Genomic DNA, 20,586 nt, shown 5'->3' with positions numbered 1-20,586 from the left:
TTGTATTGCAAAAATGAAATCAGAGTTGATTTATTTTTTACATAGTTTGATAATATTGGTGTGATATATCTTGTCTGGACGATTGTTTTACAAAATGAATTCATAAACAGGTAAGATTTAAAACATTAGCTAATCTCATTATCAATTCAATATGTCCCCGTAATTATGTGGTAAAAATAAAATCGGTTTAATACGTCATGTATCTATACTTTACTATCCCTTAAAATATCACTCTTAATAATAGTCTTGTTTGAAGTTGTTCGTTCGTCTTTGGCTCAAAGCCACTTGCTACGAACTTTTCTTTGCGGAAGCTTCACGTCTATTTCAAGTGAGTGACATAAAATGTTTCAACTCAAAACAACATTTCGTGCCCAATTGTTTCCCAGACGTAGTTTTGGTATTGAGGTCAAAGTTAACTTGCCTTGCGTTCGGGTGATGATCACACAAGACGACTCGGCAGATTTGAAGTGTTTCTATTGCAGTGACTTTTTGCTCGGCAGACAAGGTGACCATCCTCGATCAAGTTTCCCTCAGGACTTTTGTAAAACCCAAAATATGACCACACCTCAGATTTGGTCCTCTTAAAAGGCTGAAAACCCTCCTGAGCACGGTCACTGCCTTCCGCCATTCCTTCTCGAATAGTAATTTAAAAAAGTATTGCGTGCTGCGCGGCTGCGTCAGACTGGCCGACAGGATTCAGTGAGTTATTAAAATCGCGATAATCAAACACGGTTTTAATGATAATTAAATTTTAAACGATAATACTAACCGTCAGTACATTTTATCACGGTTTATAGTGAAACCGGTTATCGTCCCATCCCTAACTGTATATAAATATGACCCACCCCAACCCCGTCCCTAAACCTACCCGTCACTGTGGCTAATACCATTCATGAGTCTTCCCCTAACGGTACCATTCTAGGACAAAATATCGCTCCCCAGATGCAGATCTACATTTTGCTTCGTTTCGCTTCATTTAACGGCAGAGACATACACGCATAGCTCAAAATGCATAAAGATAACACGCCACTTGATTTGAAAGTGGCGTGTATGTTTAAGCAAAATTAATGATGTCATTTTTTAGCACTATCACTGCTTTCTGTTTGGCAGAAAAGATCGGCACAACTTTTCGAGAAACAAAATAATCATAGGCCTCCCGACTTCTGAAAGCCTTTAATCTGTCATGAGTGAAGGGTCCAGGGGTTTCTATTAAATTAGAATAAATGTCTCCCCAGCAGATTATAGTGGCCAAGACACGGGCGAGTCGGACCGACGTTTTTTGACATCCCAAATCACATATGGGCGTCGGTTTTGACACCAATACAAATTTTGAGCTTCTCTCCAAACCTCCTCCGGTCGTCAGATATTAAAGTGCTTATATATTGTGGATTTTGCCGGCTAACTCTCTTGAAAGTGCTTGTCGCGTCTTTACAGCCGGCCATTCTGTTGTTTTCTTGCCACCCAACGACTCGCGCATGCGTACAATAATGTCAACAAAGATCCTCCTATACAAACACCTATCAGGCCAGTGCTCCGGGAAGCCCCGCCCCATCCCATATAAACCGTAGCGATGGACCAAAATAGCATCCTATGCTTACTTCATTGAGACGTAGTGTGTTGTACTCACTTACTTTAGAGTTAGGGGTTGGTTTAGGGTTAGTTACTTGTGACAATGTATAATTTACTGTTATTACTGGAGTAAATGCATGTAGTAACAGTAAAGAGGTGATAATGGGAGTGATTTCAGACTGCAAGGTGGTCACCACCACCGTCCTTTCAGGGTTGGGCAGCGATAATGGACATAACCAAAGTAATGCATAGTGAAGCTCCTTGCAGTATACCTGGCCCTCAAACACTTCCTCCTGCAAATAAAGAGTTGTTGTGTGCGTCTGATCATCAACACACCAGTGGGTCCTTATACTAACAGACGGGGAATCCTTTCCAGAAGTCTTCATGCCTGTTCTTCTCACTGGAGATGCATTAGCACATCCCTGGCCACCAGTACACCTCATCCTCCCACTCCGTCCAGAATTAGGCCTCCATTATTGCCAGGAAGGCCATAGACCGCAGAGATGGCTCAACTCCTGTATTCACATCCGTGGTGTCTTCCTCAGCGAGAGACCTCTGGGTCAAAGATGCCGTTCTTCATACCGTACATTGTCAGGCGATACTGGAGGACGGGAAGGCCTTCTCTACGATTGCAGCCATTTCATCATGTCACATGGGTTTTAATGGTGTGACAGTAGATGAGCATCCTATCATAAGTATATTTATGAATGCTGTACGTTATCAGACCTATGTTCCCAGTTTGGGATCTGTCCCTGCTCCTGGAAGGCCCATTTGAGCAGGATATGAAGATGATGTCATAGACGGCGTTACTGCTCGCCCTGACCTCTGATGCGGGTACAGGCATTTCCTTTAACCCTGTGTGTATCAGGTTCACACACACATTTCCCAGGGTTATCTTGCCCCCACATCCAGCTTATATTCCCAAGCTTTATGGGTATAACCTTGATGAGTGATCTCACCAGAGAGCCCATTATCCTCCCCTCGGAGAGCTGTGCTGTTTGGGCCGGCGCTGGTGTTCATACGGGACGGTGCGGGGCTTCGTCTCAGTCGGTGTGATTGTGTTTAGGGCTTGATGGAGGTCCAAGCAAGAGGTGTTTCCCACAGTGAGAGGTGTCTCTCATCTACCCTTAACCAAACCTTTATCAAAGTATCAAATGTATAATAACACTGCATAGTCTTCACTGTATGAATGAAATATAAAATGTTTTTTAGTTGCAAAGTTATTCAGTCTAGAGCAGTGGGTGTATTTAGTTTTTGTGTTGTTGAATAACCCTAGTGACAGCAGCCTAATATTCCTGATGCTGTCCGCCATTGAAGACTCAATGCCCGGATCCAGTATCCTGAAACTACACGTGCTGTCTTTTCACGAGGATACTCGCCGATACGGGCATTTGTGAAAATTCTCACTTTTTTTTCTGACGTTTATTTCTGTAGATGCTAATTTTTCTTGGTCAAACGCCGGAGCCGCGGTCTTCGGTAATGCACCCGTGCGAACTGAAGGAGGAGAAGCACACGATGAAGGAGAAGAGGGCAGTGATGACGAATCTCCCCGTAATGAGGAGATCCACTTTGAGCCGATCGTGTCCTTGCCAGAGGTGAGTGTGTGTGTGTGTGAGGTTAATCAAGGGCCGAACGATAAGTGCAATTATGAAATCAGTTTTATATGTTCAGTGTTTCATGATGAAGCGCAGCTCTGAGATCAGTGGATGGGTCAGTTTGCAGTAGATGCTGAGAGTTTGAGTCACTCAGAACCTGCATCTCTCTTTACAAACCTGTTGACCAACCAATGAGAACACTGAATGACCCGCTTCACTTCATAACGTCAGTCGAGTGTTTGAAATAACCGGTCTAACGGGACTTCATGTCTTAGACTGAGGCAGAATTATGTTATATATTGTACTCTAAAGGCTATAACGATTATAAACATACTTTAAAATACCCGAGATGGCTTGAACACAGATGAGCCTTATATTGTCACAGTCCAGTTTGTTTTCATGTTTCGTCAGTCGGTAGATCTCTATCTGTGTTTTATTCTTCTACGGCGATCGCTGGATGACTTTGCCCAGATATCAGGAATATAATTTTCTCATCCCTTTTCTTAAAAATAGTTGAGTTTTAACATTTATAAAAGTGTGTTTTGGTCAGAGCCTGTGTTTGAGCATGTGACAGCGGTAAGATAGATGGGTATTTACACAGGGAGCTGACGTGACGTGATGTGACTCCTGCAGGTGGAGGTGAAGTCTGGCGAGGAGGACGAGGATATCCTGTTCAAAGAAAGGACTAAACTCTACCGCTGGGACCGCGAGCTCAACCAGTGGAAAGAGCGCGGTGTGGGAGACATCAAGATCCTCTTCCACCCCGTCAAGAAGTGCTACCGTGTGCTGATGAGACGCGAGCAGGTGCTGAAGGTCTGTGCCAACCACACCATCAGCCAGAGCATGGAGCTCAAGCCCATGAACACCTCGGCCAACGCACTGGTGTGGACCGCCACCGACCACTCCGGTACAGCCCTCGCACCGCACCCGCTGGACACTAGGGCTGATGAGCGAAACTTGAGTTTCTTTCTTAAAGTTTGGCTAAATTTGAATTCTTTAGGCAACACTTCATGTTACAGAAACTACTGTATTGTCTCCTGTGCCCACAAGAGGGCGCAAGCGAGTGCAATGGGCAAATATAAACCACTTTTGAAATGACTTCACTTTTTAAAGTGTATTAACTTTTGAAATAATTGTTCTTAAATAAAATATAATTTCCTTAATGTGCATGCAAGGAAAATTAGGTTACAATAGCGCATAACTGTTTGTGCATCAGTAACGTGGTTTCATAGCAGACGCGTAATAAACTACACGAACACACAACGGCAAACTGCCATTTTTTTAATGAATAAAACTCAGCCCTAGTGGAAACTGCTGTGCAGTGTTGTTCACGTGTGTGTGTGTGTGTGTTCCCACTAACAGAGGGAGACGGGAAGGTTGAGCAGCTCGCGGCCAAGTTCAAGACTCCCGAGCTGGCCGAGTCCTTCAGACGAGCGTTCGTCGACTGCCAGAGCTTCATGTCGCGGGCCGACTGCGCTCAGGTGTCCGTGGCCGAGGCCCATTCTCGAGACTCCAACCCCGTGGTGTTCTTCAACATGGCCGTCGATGGCGAGCCGGCTGGGAGAATCGTCATGGAGCTGTTCGCTCACATCGTTCCCAAAACGGCGGAGAACTTCCGGGCTCTGTGCACGGGCGAGAAGGGCTTCGGTTTCCACAGCTCCGTCTTCCACAGGATCGTCCCCGACTTCATGTGTCAGGTGAGGCTGCAACACTGCATGTCTCCTTAAACTCAGAACATATAAGCCTTTTTATGTAAGCCTTTTAATTTTAAATGTAAAAGAAAAGTCTAAGTTATCGTTTCAACCGTTCTTAAATTTGGGGATGAAAAAACAAGAATCATAATGTTGTTTACCAGGGCATTTCTCTGTTTCATTAGCGCCATCTACTGTCAGAGAGCGAGTCTGCATCATTCATTGCGTTATTTGAACGGGGACTTTTTTTGAAATTGTGGGTTTTATTGTCATTTTATTGTTTAGGATTTTTCATAAACACTTTTTTTCTTTGATTTTAAAGGGGACCTATTATCCCCCTTTTATGTAATACAGTATAAGACTCAGGTGTCCACAGTATCTGTCTGAAGTCTCAGTTCTAGAGACCCCACAGATAATTTATTAGATATTTTCTATTTGGGTGTGAAAGGTTTTCATGTCCCTTTAAATGCAAATGAGCTTCTGCTCCACGCCCCCTTTCCAGAAGAGGGCGGAGCCTGTACAGCTCGGGCTTCAGATACTCAAACCTGGAGAATCTCACAGTACCAGAGAATATCTAATTGAAGAGAATTGGCACTGGCTGGTTACTTCCGGGTTCTGGACTGGCTGCAGTAACGCGTTTCTGTCCATGCGGGGGCGCTCGCGGTCGAGTGCAGAATGAATGGGAGTCAATGGGGTTTCACCTCCAGAAATCCACTTTTCTCAGGATGTAATTTTTTGTCAAGTAATTTGAAAGTTGCATTTAAAAGGGAGGGCTAAGATAATACACTCAGCTGAAAACTGCATTTTTAAGTTCACTTATCTGTTCTAAAAATACGTTCAAAACTGTGATGACGTCACACAATAGCAGAATGCTAGCGTGATCCGGCCAACAACGGCCTAACCTGTAAGACATCGAAAGGACAAACTTTAAAAGCCTGAACCTGTGAACGTGCGGCTCAGGGCGGGATCTACACTAATAGGTTAGATCGTCAGCAGTCATGGGCGCATATTCAGACACTGCTTCTGATTTATGGAGAATATATCAGGACTGGGTGCATGACTGGTGGTTTGGTCTGGTTGTGAACACACACCAGTAAAGGTGATTGATTGGTCTGTTGTCTCTCAGGGGGGTGACATCACCAGCGGGGACGGGACGGGAGGACGGTCCATCTACGGAGGGAAGTTTGAGGACGAGAACTTCGACGTGAGGCACACGGGCCCGGGACTGCTGTCCATGGCCAACCGCGGCAGAGACACCAACAGCTCGCAGTTCTTCATCACCCTCAAGAAAGCAGAACACCTGGACTTCAAGCACGTGGCTTTCGGCTTCGTCAAAGAAGGCATGGATGTGGTGAAGAGAATAGGAGAGCTGGGCGGGAAGGACGGCAAACCCACTAAAGCCATCACCATCTCAGACTGTGGACAGCTCTGAACGTTTGAGAAACTTCTGTTCATGGAGGAAACTGTTCCCTCAACTTTTGTGTAAATGTGAGAGATAATGTGTGTACATGCAGTGTTTTATTTTTGTCCTGTTTGTATTTTACTGCATTAGTTGACAATAAAATTTATGCTTTGCAAAATAAAGTTGCTTTTTTTGAACTTGTTTACCCCAGATTTACCTTGATATGTATTGAGTTTACGGGCTTTTTCGAGGTTTGCTTTCTCTCTTAGGAGTGTGTATTTTGGCTGAAAGGCACATTTCCCTCCAGAGTTTTAGATGGAGCTGAAATACAGTTTTGCTGTACCTCAATCCAATCTCCTGAACATAAATAAACATCTGGCCGGTTGCTTTTCACTATTTATTCAGTGTCATTATTGATGATAACTACAGGATAAAGTGAAGCCAAGTGGTTTCCAGAAAACTGGTGACCAGTGTTTAAGCTACCGCTGTATAACCATTTTCATTAAATCCATTCCTTTTTCCCCTTTACTCCATAGATGAGACCTACATGAAATTGACCATATATGTATTGATTAAAGCTACACTGTGTAACTTTTTTAGTTTATTCTTAGCTAAAAACACTTGTTCTTTCAAAAATATGTTCATCAATGTATATTTACTTCGTTCAAGTAATAAAGTATTGTCGTGAGTGTATAATATGCCATTGAAAATACATACGGGTAAGAGGCTCTAATGTCGGTCGCCATGTTGCCCTCCATCTTGAAAGTACATTAGCCAAAGAGGGACATACCCGTTAATTCAAGCTTCGCCTTTCGCGTGACACCGTGTCGAATGTGAAGAGGGGGATTGCTTGAGACCGTATTTTCCGCACTATAAGGCGCACTTAAAAGCCTTTAATCTCAAAAAACGGGAAAACTCAGTGCGCTTTACAATCCGGAGCGCCTTATATCAATTAGTTAACAACACTCCACGTTATTAAATTCGCCCGCGGACTCGCGCTCGTGTCCATCTTATGCCCGCTTTGTTACGGCCAGTTCAACCGTGTATAAATCAGGTTCTGTGTCTCCCGCTCCGAGCGCTCACTCTACAGACATGATTATGCTATCCGTGCCATAATTTGCACTCCATTCCCTGTTAACTTTAACATCATATTCCTATTGAGAGACCTCTTATTGTACCCATAAACATTCATCAAAATCATTTTAAAATCAAATTCTTCCACCACATCCATTAGCCAGTGACCTTCATCACTTTTATAATCAATAATTTTCCCTATAAACCTCAAAAATAAAAGCATCACTCCTGCAGAATGAGATATGAAGTATTATCTCCCCATTGTTGCTTCCAGAACTTTTCATCGTCCTTGTTAGAATGGGTCTCTTAACAAAATAAGGCTGGCTTTGACTTCCTTACAAAATAAAAAAGGCCTTACGCTTGATGATATTCTTTAAACCTCGAACGCTTAAAAAACTAAAAACAATAGACATACGAATGAAACAAAATACAGACGCTCTTAAATGTGCTTTAAAATCTAGAATTTAAGGCAGGAATGAACAATCCGTCACAGAATTAAACTTTGTCATTAACAGTAACAGTCCCCTTAATCAAACTTCTGAATCCAGGTGATGACACTGTGAAAGGTGCCTCCGCTCTTTCCCGTCTAGCACACCCTTCCTTCAAATCCGCTTTGTTCCCGTAGCGTCTGGCCTCCTGTCCCGCCGGATACAGCTCTTCACGATCTTGTCTGAATTGGACTCTGGTGTCCCTCGACCTCCTCCAGATCCCGTCCCTCGTCGTCCGCTTGCCGGACTGCATGATGATCGGTCACGGCCTCATGATCATCTTTCTTTCCCAGACGATGGACAGTATCAACCTTGTCTCGTAGTTTTTCCACCGATATCGGAGTCACTCTTTGAGAATACTGACCACCCTTTCTCTTGTGTCCTCGTTGTCCTTCTCCGGTAAACCAATCAAGTTGAGAATCCATCGTCTTCCGTATCGCTCCATCTCTCCTTCAGCTCCTCGTTCTCTTTTGTCGCCTATTGAGTTGAATTATTTCATTTTTATTTTCTGTCACCTCTTTTTCATTATTTGGGATGTGCTGATCAATGTCGCATCCAGTCTTTCCTCAGATCTTTGTGACGGTGTGAATATCGTAAGCTTCTCTTGATTCATCTCTCCTCTTCAGTTTCTTTGGGTTTGGACTCTTTAACGGAGTGTGGTTGCTCCGAGGTTTTACCATCTGCACCTCTTCTTCAACAACCTCGTCAAAACATCACGGCCTCACGTATCCCGTCCACACTGTAGTCATGTTCATTGAGGTTAGCTTGGTCCTGGGTGTTAGCCATTTATCCCGAGTGTGTTATTTAGTGCTTCTTTTCAGAAAAGTGTCTCATAATAGTCTTTTAAGAAGATGTTTACCTCACAGTGACTTAAGGGGTGACTGTTGATCTAAATGAACTGCTCTGGATGTCAAAATCACTTTTTCTGTCGGACCCCGCAACTTTGACAACTGCTCTCTCCGCCATCTTGCTCCTCCATCTGTACAAACCCTGATTTAATGAACATGTCTAATTCACATTCTGGAAATTAAAACATCCTCTTTGTTGACATATTTTCTTCTTTCTGGGCCAACTCTGAATGTGTTGATACTTCTCCATTCTGTCAGTGAGATTAGTTGACGGGTAAGGGGGGCACTATACCACGTGCCCTTTGAACTGAGGCGCGACAGCAATCGCTTATATTTAAAAGCATCAAAATGGTATTTATTGTTCGAATCACATAAAAATAAGAACAGAATCTGAGAGTTGACGATTTGTTCCATATCAAAAGTTGTGTCGGTGTCCTCTTTGTACGTGATTTTTCTCTGCGTGAGAAAATGGATGTGTGGCGTGTGAAAACCCAGCAAGCAATTTTGCGTCTAATAGCTGTGAAGACATACCCCAGACGTCTAGACTAAATCAAGGCTACATTTGGGCTGTCAGTGAAAATCTAACAGACGTCTAAACTAGGGGTGGCACGGTACATGAAAAAACACCCGAACCGTTCGGTTCGCTTGTCTCGGTTCGGAGCGCGTGTGCGTCTCACGGTTCGACGCATGCGCAATGTAACCTCGTGCACGTATGTGACGTGTGTTTTCTTTTCGCGCGACATAAACTTGTTCGACTTGGACCGGCGCTCATCAATAACATCAATCTAGCGCGATTCGGCTCCGTATGCATTCATCACTTTCGCGGTATTTGATGTCATTACCGATCGCTCTGTGCAGCGCCGGTTCAAGTTAATAAACAAGCCAGTAAAAGTGGAGTATGGAGCGCTGCAGGTCACGGCACGCGGAGAAATGGCAAGTGGGAGAGATGAGGGAGTTGGAGGACGCGCCAGCGTCGTATAAGTCTATGGTATAAGTCCGGTGTGTGGGAACATTTTGGATTTCATGTTATGATATTTTAATTTAACTACAGTGGCACTTTGTGTATAGATAAGAGCTTCAGTCATACGTTTCCAAACCCTGCACTTTAATTTTAAGTGGAAAAAAGTACCCTCACATTTTGGGAATAGAAGCATTGTTGATACTGTTTTTGTGTTGAGGTTGAATTTCAATTTCACTTTATGTTTATGGCCTTTGCTATTGCTATAGCTTAATTATCTATAGGCAATGAGGTTTCATGTATATTGACATTTAAAAGACAGTGTTTTAAGAGTTCCTCTCTTTTTCTTTTAAAAGATAGAATTTTGGTAAGAGCTACAAAAGTTAGCAGTTGATACATGAAAGTTAATTTCTTTGTGTAAATAAGATTTATGTGATAAAAATGCACAAGTTCTTGTAGAGATAGTGATACACATTCTCCTTTTTTGCCAAATAAACAAAAAGCATGTCAATTTCTTCTCTCTTGCTGTATCTAAATCTGAGATGAAATCTAAAATTCAGTTTGTGCATGATTGCATGAATATAATATATATTTTTTAATACTGTATCCTAAAGTGTGGATAATTAAGCTATATATCACATGCTGAAGTACATTTCTGGAGTGTTAAAGATTAAAAGAAAAAATAACAAGAACCGTACAGAACCGAAAACCGTGACCCTAAAACCGTGATACAAACCGAACCGTGGGTTTTGTGAACCGTGCCACCCCTAGTCTAAACACAGTTCAGAGATACTTGTCTTTTCTCTTTCAGATGCAGCCAAGCACGTTGAACTCAGGAGGAATACAGAGTCTCAGCATACACGGATTCAAGGACGAGGACACAGAGGTGAGTATTTCACAGGTGAGTATACTTTACCTGACGGTGTTGACAGCATAAGAGACACTTCTTGAGACGGGGATAATGGTCTGTTCCTGTTGGAGGCTTGACCCTCACTGAGTGTAAACTGGGGGATTAATGGAGCTGGTTGCTGTTTGGGAACTGGTGCAGGTGATCAGAATACTGGGGAGAGGGACTGCAGGTGCAGTGCAGAGCTATACGGTGAACGTTACACACACACACATCTTTTTCTTATTTGGCAGACAGAGATTTATATTTTATTATCTTAAGTTGTTGATGTTAAAATCATTTTAAATTGTAATTTTAATATTCGGTTTGGTCATTTTTTATGTTTTGATCTTTTTGTAAGTTATGTAATGTTCTTTTGCTAAATAAACCTTTTATCTAAAATTTTTTGGATGGAATTGTCATTTAGGAGAGTCTGTTATATTTGAGTGAAAAGAATCCTTTAGCCATCTTGTTGTCTATTATATGTATATGTAGTCGTTCAATAGCCGTCTAATTGTTGACTAGTCTATTCTTGGGCTGTGTTTAGACGTCTATTGGATTTTCACTGACAGCCCAAATTTAGCCTTGTTTTAGTCTAGACGTCTGGGCTATTAGCATAGACTGTATAAAATATGGACGTAGTATCCGTGACGTCACCCATAGGTTTCTGAAGGGCGTTTTTGAAGCCTAAAGTGGGCGGGACCGGCCATCGCCATCTTGGCAGCGCGTCACCTCTCGTCACTACCGCATCAATTAAAATGGGCAAAGAGGCGGGACGCGGGTGGAGCTGAGGTGCTAATGCTATGCTACTGCCCTCTCGCTGAATGACAGCTGATTGAAAAAGTAAAGCCAATGGTTAAAGTTCATGTTTTTGCCCTTCAAAATATTATAATAGTTAAGACGTAACTAAAAGTGAGACTATTTACTTTTTTATCAACTTTATTAATCTCACAAGCGGCAATTAGTTAAGAGCATGTATACAAGTACATAATCACACACAATTCTCACACTCAAAACATACAAGCAGTCAACTCGTGATGCATTATTCGTGATAATATCGTGATGCATTATTATTCTGCTAGTTAAAAATTAATTAGTCACTTACAATATTGCTCTAAGCTTGTGCGTGTGACAGTGATTCAAGCACATGTCAGTCGGCATCTCACATCAAGTTCGTAAAGAGCTTTAATTCAGTCCATTTTACAATCTGATTTTGGCCGCCTCTCAGTTTCTCAGACGGGTCAAACCAAAGATATTACCTCAGAAGTTCAAGTAAATGAACTAGAAATCCGTGCTCATTCAAGGGTGTGCATCTATTGCATGGACAAAGAGAAAGCACTGAAATCATCAGACATCCATTAGTCCATGAGGGAAACAGCTGGAAACACGGCGCTGGTCGTTCTCTCCATACTCAACACGACTGAATCCAACGGCGTGCACGGATGAAGGTATAATACATGTATTAAACTGTATGAAATAATCCCGGAAAAAGCAGAAACACAGCTGAGGGTGACGCTAACAGACAGCAGACAAACGACTAGCAGTGAAAGCGGCGGCAAGAATCCAGCTGTCACTCAAGTGGCCACGCCCTTAATTATGCAGAACTTTAAGGCTTAAAATGTCACTACACCCATTTGCATTAAGCTTTGTATCTTTAGAAACCCAGTCATATTTTTGAATGGTCATGGTTTATTCCCTTATTTTCCCCTGAGATGGGAGAAATAAGGATTTAAGTGTTTAACTTCCTGCTTATCGTGACGTAAAAATCGTCATTTTGCACCACGATAAGCAGGAAGTCATATTTCATTAAAATCTTTAGAACTACACATGTTAGCTCATTATTATTCAAGGGTGTGGCACCCACTCACCCACAGGCCTATTACAGATCAGTGGGCGGGACTTCACTTGCAGAAACTGAAATCAATATCCGCCATCTTGTTAGGAAGCTAAGCTAACAAGCGCTGTGGAGATCGTAAGTTATGACAATGACGGAAGAAACTAAACATGATATGGAAGAAGAGGGTTTTGAAAGTCTGTTGCTCGAATCCGATGTTCGTGGCTATCTTTATGAGTCGCAGTATAGTTTAGAGCAGCTGAGGCTGATGGAGGAGCAGGAGACGCCGAGGCGGCTGCCCGTCGGTGGAGGACCCCGCACTGACTCTGGCGCTGGGCGGCTTGCTGTTGCTTGTACTCTCGCTGTGTGCTACGGCCTACGGACTTAGAGTCCGTCTGCTGCAGAGAATTTCAACGATGGCAATTTCTCCAGGAGGAAATCTCTGAATCAAACGAGCACACGGACGTTTGTGTTGTGATAGTTTCGCCTGACTAAATATCCAGGTAACGTACAGTAATTCACCAAACAGAAATAAATACAAATGAGGTGTAATTCACTAATGAGTTTGCCAATGTAACGTTAACGGGGTTTGTTGTTGTGGGAAGAAGGAGGCAGGAACCGGCGAACATTTAAGCATTTAAATAGTAAAGCGAAAAAATACAAAACAAAAGTATAAGCCAGAAGCCCCTCATTGACGACTGCTGTAACGTTACACACAACAGAAACAAAACTTCATAAAATCAGGCCTGTTTCTCTCGATCTGCCGTCGTCGCTCCCCGTTTTATGCTTTCGCTTCTCCGTGTATCCCGTGAGCTTCATGCCTCACAGCTGTCTTTCATTAGTCTCTGTTATAACTCACGCCACCGTCCTCTTACATCCCTCGCCCTCGATCGTCCTGCTCGCCACAGCCAACTAACTAGACATATTGTGTGAAATCAAACTCTGGTGGCAGCTAACGTTAGCCTTGTAGACGGAAGAGTGAATTCTCTGTTTGCGCTGTCCCGGATTAGTGGGTGTGGCTTGCGGATCTGTGCAATGCGGGGCATTGTGGGACCTGTAGTCTATCATACAAATACGCCTCTTGGTTATTTTCTGTTTTTTCTCGGTCAAGAGGGCACCAAATTAAAAAATTCTTTCACATTTCGACTACATATGATCCACTTTCAATAAAGATTAATGTTGAAATGGGTGAAATGCTCCTTCAAATATAATTTAAACAGATGAGTTGTAAAAAAAAATGCACCCCCCTCACAGTCGTCATGAAGGGCAAAATAAGTGATATAGACCAAAACAACTATTTGCCACCACGATGTAAACATGTTTTTTCTGCTATGAAGTTAGACATTTTAACATGGGGAAGATACAGATTTGACTCGCTTTTGCAGCCAGCCTCAAGCGGCCACTCGATGAATTGCAGTTTAATTCACTTCCGTGTTTGCTTCAAGAGAGCTATAGTATCCAGCTGCAAACCCGCAGCACACCAGTTTCAGAACCCCAGCGCCAGAACCGGAAGTAAGGGGCGGAGTTACATTCTAACCAACACCAGCGCCAGGAACGCAAGTGAGGGGCGGAGCTTAGGTTTGAAACCTAATAACGCCACCTAACGTAATTTGGAGGGTATTTTACAAATGAAACAGCTTTTATTGAAAAAGAAACGTCCTACTCTCTACGTATGTATGTTATGATACTAATAGGCCTACGTGTAGATTTAGGAAGGTAAGACCTTTGTTTTTTTTTTTTTAGGAAGGAGTTAACTTTGTACAATAAAGCTTTGAAAGATATTAACAAGACAAGCATTGAGGTTTTCAAAATTATACACAATTTGATAACTCATTAGACCTCTGTGATATTTTATGTTCTATTTATTTATTTATTGTGTTTACAAAAATCTTAAATTGTTTTGATATTGAAGATATGGATTTGTAAGATGATTTTGATTGTTTAGTAAAAAAAAAAACGCATGGGTATTTTTATAAAATATACTTTATTTCACAAGAAAATGTGCAGCATGCATTTTTCCTGTAAAATAATAATGTCAACATCTAAAAAAAAGAGAGAAAATTCGGCATTGTTTTGTTAAAAATCTATACAAAATGACCAATTCAACCCAAGGTAGGTCTGTTTTATCACAACAATCTTGTATAAATTTAACTTGAGAAATTTAAATGAGGAACTCACTCTCAGGCCCGTTTTGTCCTTACATTCTTAATGTAATAATTCCGCCCATCCCCCACTTCCATATCTGGAAGCAATTATATTTTGGCTGTATAGAAAACAGTTTACTAATAAAAATCAATGTTTTCGTATATTCTAATTATTAAATGATAAAATAATTTAAGACAAAAACTGAAGGAAATCCAAACGTGTTTGCTCTTACCTGCAGTCTCTATGAGGAGATGCTGCACCAGTAAAGCGATGACAATAATCGACAACATTTCTGAGAAAATACAGACAGATTCAAATAAAACAAACTCTGAGGGATTTTGCCAGAAACACGCGAATAATAATCGAGATATTATAAATCAGACTCGTATCCAACACCTTAAATGTTTTCCCCAGCTACCTTGTAATTTTGTGAAAACTGATGATAACTTTTTAAAAAGGCAGTTACATAAATATTGATAAAATAGATTAGCCTAATTTGATACTGGAAAGTAAGACTGATTACCCCTAACTAACTGCTAGTTGGTCATACTAGTTCTTAACATAATCTCTGTTTATGCAACCGGCCTCTGGCTTCTCTTTCTCAGATTCATCATATCCATGGATGGTTCCTTTCATCGTTCTCATTTGTGCTGTTCTGGGTTTGGTTGGGTTGATCCTGTACAAATACAGACATAAACTAACAGGTAAATAACAGAATTCATCTACAGTGGGGCCAAAAAGTATTTAGTCAGCCACTGATTGTGCAAGTTCTCCTACTTAGAATAATGAGAGAGGTCTGTAATGTTCATCATAGGTACACTTCAACTATGAGAGACAAAATGAGAAAAAACAAATCCAGGAAATCACAATGTAGGATTTTTAAAGAATTTATTTGTAAATTATGGTGGAAAAGAATTTGGTCAATCACAAAAGTTCAACTCAATACTTTGTAACATAACCTTTGTTGGCAATGACAGAGGTCAAACGTGTCCTGTAAGTGTTCAGCAGGTTTGCACACACTGTAGCTGGTGTTTCGGCTCATTCCTCCATGCAGATCTCCTCTAGAGCAGTGATGTTTCGGGCCAACACGGACTCCACAAATTTTCTGTGGGGTTGAGGACTGGAGACGGGCTAGGCCACTCCAGGACCTTGAAATGCTTTTTACGGAGCCACTCCTTCATTGCCCGGGTGGTGTGTTTGGGATCATTGTCATTCTGGAAGATCCAGCCACGTTTCATCTTCAAGGCTCTCACTGATTGAAGGAGGTTTTGGCTTAAAATCTCACGATACATGGCCCCGTTCATTCTTCCCTCAACACGGATCAGGTTTCCTGTCTCCTTTGCAGAAAAACAGCCCCAAAGCATGATGGTTCCTCCCCCATGCTTCACAGTAGGTATGGTGTTCTTGGGATGCAACTCTGCATTCTCTCTTTCTCCAAACACAACGAGCTAAGTTTTTACCAAAAAGTTGTATTTTGACCCCATGATATTCTCCCAATCCTCTTCTGGATCATCCATATGTACTGAGCGTATGTACTGGCTTAAGCAGGGGACACGCCTGTAGTGTGTTACTGAAGGGTTAGAGTCCCTCTCTGTGATTAGAGTCCCTCTCGGTGACAGCTGCCAATAATACAGGGAACAAGTGGAGGACAGAAGAGCTTCTTAAAGAAGACGTTACAGGTCTGTGAGAACCAGAAATCTTGCTGGTTTGTGGGTGACCAAATGCTTATTTTACACCATAATTTACAAATAAATTCTTTTAAATTTATTCCTAAAACGTGATTTCCTGGATTTTTTTTTTCTCATTTTGTCTCTCATAGTTGAAGTGTACCTATGATGAACATTACAGACCTCTCTCATTATTCTAAGTAGGAGAACTTGCACAATCAGTGGCTGACGAAATACTTTTTGGCCCCACTTTACAGGCGGATTTCATGTATTCAATTTCTCATGTGTTTATATTTCTGTTTTGCAGGGAAGAAACAAAGAGATCAAAGTAAGTAACATGAACTCACTTCATTAACATTTACATACAGCCATGAAGTGAATTCCCCCTTTCAGGCACAGTTTCCAGGGGAACATTTTCCAGTTTCAAGCAAAAAACAAACAAAAAACTTATGATTATCTGTTGCTGATGGTGCTTCTGATATTATTATAAGCTAAACTTAGTTGACATTTAAACTTGTTTCTGAATGTTTTATTGATGGGAACATACAGAATGTGAAGATTTAAAGAGAATTATACCACTACAAAATTAATCTTATAAGGGAAATATTGCAAGGGAAACATTAAACATGATGCATATGTGTGAACTGTAATTCATTTTGAGATTTTTAATTAAATGTATGAATCATGAGATCAAATGATTTGTTATGGTGTGTCGCCCATTCACGGCAATATAAATGAGTTTTTGAAAGAAATTCATGTTCTCTGCCTGAAAGGGTTAAAAGTATAACTAATTGTTGTTTTCAAAGTGTGGAGTATTTGTGAACGCAGATTGATAATTAAACTTTCCAATTAAATTCTCTCATTTTAGTTTGCGAGGATGGATCAATGGAGATAAAGAAAGGTATTTGAAGTTTTTTGTTCTTTGATATATTTTTATATCATATTTGCTGCATGCATGTTGTAGCAGTAGAAAACATTAATATAACAGGTTGGGAGACTCGAAGGAGAATGTTGTGCGTGTGAGAAAATAGAATTACAAAATAATCACACAGTAAAAATAAATTAGCATTTTCATTTGCTCACTTAACAAACATGCAACAGTGCGGTCCAAACATCTGGGAACACCAGTGAAAATGCTGATTCTGTATTTTTATTTAAGGGGGGGTGAAATGCTATTTCATGTATAGTGATTTTTGTACCCTGTTAAAGAGTTGGATTCCCATGCTAAACATGGACAAAGTTTCAAAAATTAAGTTGTACGTTTGATTGAGTATTTCTGTTCTCATAATACTCCTTCCTGGTTGTCATAAGTTTCGTAAAGTTGTTTTCGAGTATGGGCGCGAGTATGACGTCAGATGCGGCGGAATGTGTGTCTTATCGGCGTGCTAATTTAGCACAGCTAGTAGGCTAAACAACATGATCACGGATAGTTAATGTATCTATGGAGCATGCGATGTATGCTGTGTGTTTGTTTAAGTACATTTGTTTAGGTGTCTACTGTAGGTGTCTGTTTGTTTATTGTAAAACCAAATCATGTCTTCATAAACCACACACAAACACACAAATGTTCTAAAACTCGCGCATGACATGGCTAAACACAGCGCTCAAGTTCAAATCAGATCTGATTCTGGATCAAAAATGTAAGGCTGAATTTGATTGTTAGCGATTGTTTGCTTTAGGATGTCACAGCTGCCAGACGCTCTCAATGAAAAAGCTTCTCGCGCTCGTGATTTAGCTCCGCCCACACGGCACACCTCCACCCGCTCTGCTTTTTCCGGAAAGACTCGTTATCTTTCTTTTATAAATATAATAAAACTAAAGACTTTTTGGAGATATGATGGATGCAATATTACTCTATAGGTACTCAAGATTAACATGAGATTGACTGAAACTGAGTGTTTCACCCCTCCTTTAATGTCATGTTTCTTAATATTATTCAGTGTAAAGAGCATTTTGTGGTTCAATGGAGGCAAGAAAAGCATATTTTTAAAGGGATACTCCAGTTTTTTTGGAAATAGACTGATTTCACAACTCCCCCAGAGTATTTTACAACTCCCCCAGAGTTAAACTAATGAGTTTTACTGTTATTGAGTTACATTGTGCACTAAGACCGACTTAAAATGTAAAGTAGTGATTTTCTAGGCTGATATGACTAGGAACTATACTCTCATTCCTGCGTAATAATCAAGACACTGAACAGCCGTACAGAGCCGCTGCTAGACATTTTGCTGCCCTAAGCATAATTCCTTTAAGATGAAAAAAAAAAAAAAAATCGATAACAACAGCTTTAAAACCATGTCAGTGAGTGGGCAGCTGATTATTTTTCTCTCCTCGTCAGCATCACACTCTTTTTCTCTTTGTTTTTATCTTGCCCTGTCTCTTGCCCTCCTAAAGTTGGCTTTTTTAATTTACTAAAGAAATTTCCAACAAAAAAAAAGTGGAGTATCCCTTTAAAGCTCATCATAGGATTACTTTTTAACAATTTAAAAATTCTGAAACTTTACTTTAAATTGAGATTTTCTGTATACCAGACTTTCAAAGTCTCAGATTTTTGGACTGTATATTTTACAAACTATTGTAAATAATATACATACAATTTCTTATAAATGTCTATGACTAGAAAATAATGTGAACATTCAAATATACTTCAACATGCAAAATTAACACAATATAGAAAAGTAAAATTAATAATGGGTAACTGTAGATGTTGATTCAGTGATCACTGCTGAAGGTTATAACCTCAAATTATTTGTTTTTCATTTTAGTTGTGGGAGATGTAAATATAGAAGAACTGAGGAAACATGCAGGTATGACATCATCTCAGTTATATATGCTTGTGTTTAATATTTCACACACATGAGGTTTAATAATTGTTGTTTTATCTCTTCCTCAGTTCAGATCACTATTGACCGTGAGTGTTCACATCCAGATCTGAAGGTTTCTAAGGACTGTAAAACAGTGAGAGACGCTCCAGATTATAATCACACTGGAGAGGGATTTCCATATGAATTATGTGCATATGGAGCCCAAAGATTTACATCTGGACGTCACTATTGGGAGGTAGAGTTGGCACATGTGAATACACCTCCTAAAAACTACTGGTTAATTGGTGTGGCGAAACGTGGAACTTTTCGTGTTAAAGACAGATCTGCTTTAACTCCATCAAACGGGTACTGGTTCTTGTGTTCAGACGGTCCTAATGTCTTTTACACCAACACTGATCCACCAGTTTCTCTCTCACTGACGCCGAGACCCGAACGACTGGGAGTTCTGTTAGATTATGGTAACGGTCAGCTGTCATTTTACAATGTCAAAGAGAGGAAACATGTGCTGACCATGACCACCAGATTCACTGGAGCAGTCAGTCCGCTGTTTAATCCAGGGGTCGGAGATGAGAGTTCACTTATAATTCTGGATTGTCCAGAACCTGTAGAAACACCTGTAGAGTCCAGTGAAACTTTACTGGGTAACAGCTATGACGCCTGACTGACCAATCCCGTGTGTCCAGACAGAACAGCACATTTGAAAATCATCAGTTCAACCAAACGTTAAGGTACGACAACTTTAGATAAGCATCCAATCCTCCAATAATCACATTACATCATCAGATCAAGTGCTGCACATTTATAGCTCACATCAACACTACTACAGCTCGAGACACTACTGATTTGACTGATTCTGGCATCTTGACTGAAAGACAGAACAGAAAACCTGAAGCTGCCGCCTGCCAATGTCAATGTTTAGATGTCCACTTCAGACACTGGTCACGCCCAAGGCATTGCCCATAGTGACCCCTAGGGGACGCAGCGCGAGGTCCCTACTCTCAGGGAACCATGGTTACATGCGTGACCTGAGACGTTATAGTCAATCTTGGTGTAAACGGGTCTGGTCGTGAACTGTGTGAAGGGGACATATCATGCAAAATCCACTTTTTTAGCCCTTAAATGCATTTTGTTGTATATTTGGAGTGTTTATAAGTACCGAAAAGATGAAATTATTCTCTTCAGGTGCTTCGTTTATATCTTTATATTCTGTTTTTGTCATTTTACACCCTGTTCAGATTTTTCTGTTTTCTATTACGTTTTTTGAACAAGTGCGTCACCGTATTTGCAGCAGAACTGACACACAAGGACATCGACTCCCAGTCCAACACTTCCAGCAATCCGCCATTATTATTTCTCGCTCCGATGTTGTAGTCCGAGCTCAATGATGCAGAAGTTACGAGAGGGCAAGTCAAAATGTTCGGTTGTTGGATGTACGTTAGTGACTGAAGCACTTCAAGGATTCCCACTTCAACAACCTCCGCCAGTAACGTTATACAGAAGGGTTTGCCGATCGACTTTGTCTGAATGAGGGTAAATTCCTTCTATCTTTGGAGGCGACGAACAGAGCGTTTCCATAAGCTGTAAATATCGTTAATAAAAATAAA

The 20,586-nt window shown here is 41.0% G+C and overlaps 2 protein-coding genes across 5 annotated transcripts in view; both read left to right on the top strand.

Annotated features, from left to right (window-relative positions):
* The window catches only part of LOC120480580 (E3 SUMO-protein ligase RanBP2), a 34,788-nt gene extending 28,349 nt beyond the window's left edge, over nucleotides 1–6,439 (top strand). For all 4 annotated transcript variants that reach the window (XM_089133568.1, XM_089133567.1, XM_089133566.1 and 1 more), the window contains 4 exons: nucleotides 3,004–3,164; nucleotides 3,798–4,071; nucleotides 4,527–4,861; nucleotides 5,982–6,439. In XM_089133568.1, the coding sequence (XP_088989694.1) occupies nucleotides 3,004–3,164; nucleotides 3,798–4,071; nucleotides 4,527–4,861; nucleotides 5,982–6,287 (1,076 nt within the window). In that variant the 3' untranslated portion in view covers nucleotides 6,288–6,439. The remainder of the gene's footprint in view (nucleotides 1–3,003; nucleotides 3,165–3,797; nucleotides 4,072–4,526; nucleotides 4,862–5,981) is intronic.
* Nucleotides 6,440–15,049: 8,610 nt separating this feature from the next.
* LOC120461958 (butyrophilin-like protein 8) lies at nucleotides 15,050–19,681 on the top strand. The gene is made up of 5 exons (XM_089133613.1): nucleotides 15,050–15,194; nucleotides 16,465–16,485; nucleotides 17,026–17,058; nucleotides 18,923–18,964; nucleotides 19,051–19,681. The coding sequence occupies exons 1-5, from the start codon at nucleotides 15,065–15,067 to the stop codon at nucleotides 19,641–19,643; spliced, it is 819 nt and encodes a 272-aa protein (XP_088989739.1). The 5' UTR covers nucleotides 15,050–15,064; the 3' UTR covers nucleotides 19,644–19,681.
* Nucleotides 19,682–20,586: the final 905 nt, after the last annotated feature.

The sequence above is a fragment of the Pimephales promelas genome, chromosome 7, assembly GCF_988280905.1.
Source record: "Pimephales promelas chromosome 7, fPimPro1.hap1.1, whole genome shotgun sequence".
NCBI classification, from domain to species: Eukaryota; Metazoa; Chordata; class Actinopteri; order Cypriniformes; family Leuciscidae; genus Pimephales; species Pimephales promelas.
The sequence above is the reverse complement of the archived record's forward strand: the minus strand, read 5'-3'. Positions and strand labels throughout refer to the sequence as shown.

Bases quoted from the DNA above. Each gene is read 5' to 3' on its own strand.
- LOC120461958 (XM_089133613.1), top strand. From the start codon at position 15,065: ATGCAACCGGCCTCTGGCTTCTCTTTCTCAGATTCATCATATCCATGG. The intron at 15,195-16,464 runs GTAAATAACAGA...TCTGTTTTGCAG, and splicing joins ATACAGACATAAACTAACAG to GGAAGAAACAAAGAGATCAA. The intron at 16,486-17,025 runs GTAAGTAACATG...CTCTCATTTTAG, and splicing joins GAAGAAACAAAGAGATCAAA to TTTGCGAGGATGGATCAATG.